Source organism: Notothenia coriiceps, unplaced genomic scaffold, assembly GCF_000735185.1.
Source record: "Notothenia coriiceps isolate Sejong01 unplaced genomic scaffold, NC01 NC01_scaffold00037026, whole genome shotgun sequence".
NCBI lineage: Eukaryota > Metazoa > Chordata > Actinopteri > Perciformes > Nototheniidae > Notothenia > Notothenia coriiceps.
In genome coordinates this window covers 1-4291 of record NW_011369727.1, presented here as the reverse complement: position 1 = coordinate 4291, position 4291 = coordinate 1, and the positions used below count along the sequence as shown (strand labels likewise).

Genomic DNA, 4291 nt, shown 5'->3' with positions numbered 1-4291 from the left:
TGCTAGACTCCTGGTGCTAGACTCCTGGTTCCAGACTCCTGGTGCTAGACTCCTGCTACTAGACTCCTGGTTCCAGACTCCTGGTGCTAGACTCCTGCTACTAGACTCCTGCTACTAGACTCCTGGTTCCAGACTCCTGGATCATTTATGGAGAAATGTGTTTTTAACAGTGATTCCCTGAACTTTAATCGTTGCCAGCCATAATCGCGATTAAAATACGATTAATTGAGCAGCCCTAATAGACATTTAAAACACTTCCATACAGTATAAGATGAAATACTTTTTCTGTGTACAAAGATGTATTTGTGTGTAATTTGCTGATAGGATATAATGTGGTACTTAAGTACTACGCAGCAGAACACAAAGTACCCAGACTCTGACCCACTTAAACCTCCACATTAAAAAGCTATATTCTGATTATATACGTTGTAAAAAGAGCCTTTTATTTGTAATAAATCAGGCATGTTTTGTTGATAATACTTCTGTAATGTGGTGTTTCTACTTTGACTTCTTTATGTGTTTATATGATTACTAAGGAAAACACCTGAGTTGATAAAGACTCTTTCTTTATGGAGGAAAGTACCTGCTTTGCTCTCTGAATGAATATCTGATTTGTGAATTCTGTCCTCCCTTTCTTCTGTTCTCCAGAGGTTTTCCACCAAGTCTGACGTCTGGAGTTACGGGATCTTACTTTGGGAGATTTACTCCTTTGGGCGCGTGCCTTACCCCAGAATTGTGAGTACCTGAACGCACCATCACAGCTTTTAACCGCTAGAGAAAGTGTTAGTGTTTAGGTGGAAGAGGGGACACACTTCTATTAATGGTTTGGAACGAAGGATAGAAGGATGGATGCAATATTATACAGTAATTAAAGAACAAACTGTATATAAAATGGTTTATTTGAGCTTTTCGTCAATGCACTACAACGTCTAATGTTCAGTTGTGTTTGTGTAATGTGATAGATGTAGAAAAATCAATAAATACATGTTTAAATATAATATAAGAAATGCTACTTACACATTCATGTACCAGTAAAAATAATAATATAATGAATGATCATTACACTCAATGGGGCCACTAGTACTTTTACTTTGAGTACGCTAATGCTCACACACTTAGGGGCCCTTTTTTATGTAGTAATACATTTTTTAAAGAGTACTCTTACTTGTAAAGTTGTATTCCTATTTTTAAGAAGACCATGTAATACCGGCAGTGGCTCAGTCAGTCAGTCAGTAGGGGCTTGGACTGTGAGCCGCAGGGTCGCCGGTTCAAGTCCCCGACCAGACCTAAAGTATGGATGGGACTGCTACTTGGAGAGGTCCCAGTTCACCTCCTGCCCTGCCGTGGTGCCCTTGAGCAAGGCACCGGACATCCCCCTTACCCACTGGTGCTAGACTCCTGGTACTAGACTCCTGGTTCCAGACTCCTGGTTCCAGACTCCTGTTGCTAGACTCCTGGTGCTAGACTCCTGGTGCTAGACTCCTGGTGCTAGACTCCTGGTGCTAGACTCCTGGTGCTAGACTCCTGGTTCCAGACTCCTGGTACTAGACTCCTGGTGCTAGACTCCTGGTTCCAGACTCCTGGTACTAGACTCCTGGTGCTAGACTCCTGGTGCTAGACTCCTGGTTCCAGACTCCTGGTGCTAGACTCCTGGTTCTAGACTCCTGGTACTAGACTCCTGGTGCTAGACTCCTGGTTCCAGACTCCTGGTACTAGACTCCTGGTGCGAGACTCCTGGTGCTAGACTCCTGGTTCCAGACTCCTGGTGCTAGACTCCTGGTGCTAGACTCCTGGTTCCAGACTCCTGGTGCTAGACTCCTGGTGCTAGACTCCTGGTGCTAGACTCCTGGTTCCAGACTCCTGGTGCTAGACTCCTGGTGCTAGACTCCTGGTGCTAGACTCCTGGTGCTAGACTCCTGGTGCCAGACTCCTGGTGCTAGACTCCTGGTGCTAGACTCCTGGTTCCAGACTCCTGGTACTAGACTCCTGGTGCTAGACTCCTGGTACTAGACTCCTGGTTCCAGACTCCTGGTTCCAGACTCCTGGTGCTAGACTCCTGGTACCAGACTCCTGGTGGTAGACTCCTGGTTCCAGACTCCTGGTTCCAGACTCCTGGTTCCAGACTCCTGGTTCCAGACTCCTGGTACTAGACTCCTGGTTCCAGACTCCTGGTACTAGACTCCTGGTTCCAGACTCCTGGTGCTAGGATGGGTTAAAGCAGAGAACACGTGTCACTGTGTGTGCTGTCTGTATGTGTGACCTTTACAGAGGGGTTCACCCCTCCCCAATATATATAATAAAGGGATTGTGTTATTTAATTTAAAACGAGCTCCACCAGCAGAGGGCAGACTCCCTTTATTCTGCACTGGTTTACTGAGCTGTGTTTTTAAATAATGACACCGCTGGAGAAAGAGAGGAACATNGAGAACACGTGTCACTGTGTGTGCTGTCTGCTCTGCATGTGTGACAGAGGGGTTCATCCCTCCACAATATATATAATAAAGGGAATGTGTTATTTAATTTAAAACGAGCTCCACCAGCAGAGGGCAGACTCCCTTTATTCTGCATTTATCTGACCCGTCTGTATTTTGTATCTCTCTCTCTCTCACTCTTATCTGACCCGTCTGTATTTTGTATCTCTCTCTCTCTCACTCTTATCTGATCAGTCTGTATTTTGTATCTCTCTCTCTCTCACTCTTATCTGACCCGTCTGTATTTTGTATCTCTCTCTCTCTCACTCTTATCTGACCCGTCTGTATATTGCATCTCTCCCCAGCCTCTGAAGGAGGTGGTGCCCCGGGTGGAGAAGGGATACAAAATGGACGCCCCTGACGGCTGCCCCCCGGTGGTCTACGACCTGATGAAGCAGTGCTGGACCCTGGACTCTGTGGTGCGGCCATCTTTCCACATGCTGAGGGACAAACTGCAGCACATCAGAGCCAAGGAGCTGTACCTGTGAGGGGGGGGGGGGACAAGAAGAATATACACAGTTACCATCATAGACTTATGTGGAAAATTGGACAATTTGGACAATTTTTAAGTGGTTTTGCGAGTTATTGAGGACAGGAGCTCTACTAGCCACTTTGTGAACCCGGAAATGTTAAGTACCCCAAAGTTTCACCTTAGGGTCTCCAGCACACAGAAACTGCCGGATGCTAACCTGCATATGTTGGGCAATTAGCATCATAGACTTATGTGGAACAATTGAACTATTTTGGAGTGGTTTTGGAGGTTATTGTGGATGCTGAAGAGGAGGAAGAAGAGGAGGAGGAGGAAGAGGAAGAAGAAGCGGGACCACAACATCTTCCCCCCCCCCTGACCTCCGCCCACGAGGACTGTTTCCTGTTTGTGTCGTTAAGCTCCTCCCTCTTTATAGTCTACTTGCCAGCCGTGTGAACTCGGAGATGTTGAGTACCCCAAAGTGTTATGTTAGAAATGTAGAGTAGGGGTCTCCAGCACATAGAAGCTACGTTTAGAGTACAAAGGCCCCTTTCTGGTTGACATTGTAGACCCCTCAATAACCCTCAAAACCACAGATTAATGACCAAATCTGTAAAACCATTTTCTAACTATAGTCCACATTAAGTTCTAATCGATGCTAATTCACACACTTCATGCTAATGGTGCAAACTGCAGGTTAGCATCCGGTAGTTTCTATGAGCTGGGGACCCTCCTAAACGTTTATATCATTAAGCTTTGGGGTCTTCAACATCTCCAGGTTCAGGACTCGATGACCTGGAAACAAACCGTTACCTGCCGTCTCTCTTTGGGTCCAAGTTTGTCCTCCGCCTCTTTTCGTTCCTCCTCTCCTGAACTCGGCATTATACCTGGAGAGGCTGGGCCTTTTCCTCCACGTTTGTCAGGTGCTCTTCCTCCTCCCCTCATCTTCATCATCATTCCTGGATCTCTGCATGAATCCTTCCCCCAGGTTTGTGTCAGATGTGGGGCTTTAAATCTGAGAAAAGTGCCTCCAGTCTCCAGAGCTCCAGGATCTGCTCCTCCACCTGGACTGCTTTCTTTTGCTTTTTTATTGCTTTTTTTAAGGAAATCTTTTTTATTGCTTTCCTTTTTATTTCAGGGAGGATATCAAACCATTTTTTTTTCTTTTGAGCCGTCTCCTCCACCTCAATTTCCACCATCAGAGACTGGGATTTTTTTTTTATCCATGAAGAGGAACAGGAAAAGAGAGGCGGGACAATAACGAACACGAAAAGGTTTAGAGGCAGTTCCCAAACACTCATCATACGTGGGCTTGTTTTTATATCAAAATATATTTAAAGGATTAAAAAAA

General features: G+C 45.6%; 1 protein-coding gene across 1 annotated transcript in view; it reads left to right on the top strand.

Moving 5' to 3' along the window:
• Positions 1-4291, top strand: part of LOC104964286 (tyrosine-protein kinase CSK-like) — a gene marked incomplete at its 5' end in the record, with an annotated part of 7213 nt that extends 2922 nt beyond the window's left edge. The window contains 2 exons of the mRNA XM_010793028.1: positions 649-735; positions 2777-4291. Coding sequence (XP_010791330.1) covers positions 649-735; positions 2777-2959 — 270 coding nt within the window. The remainder of the gene's footprint in view (positions 1-648; positions 736-2776) is intronic.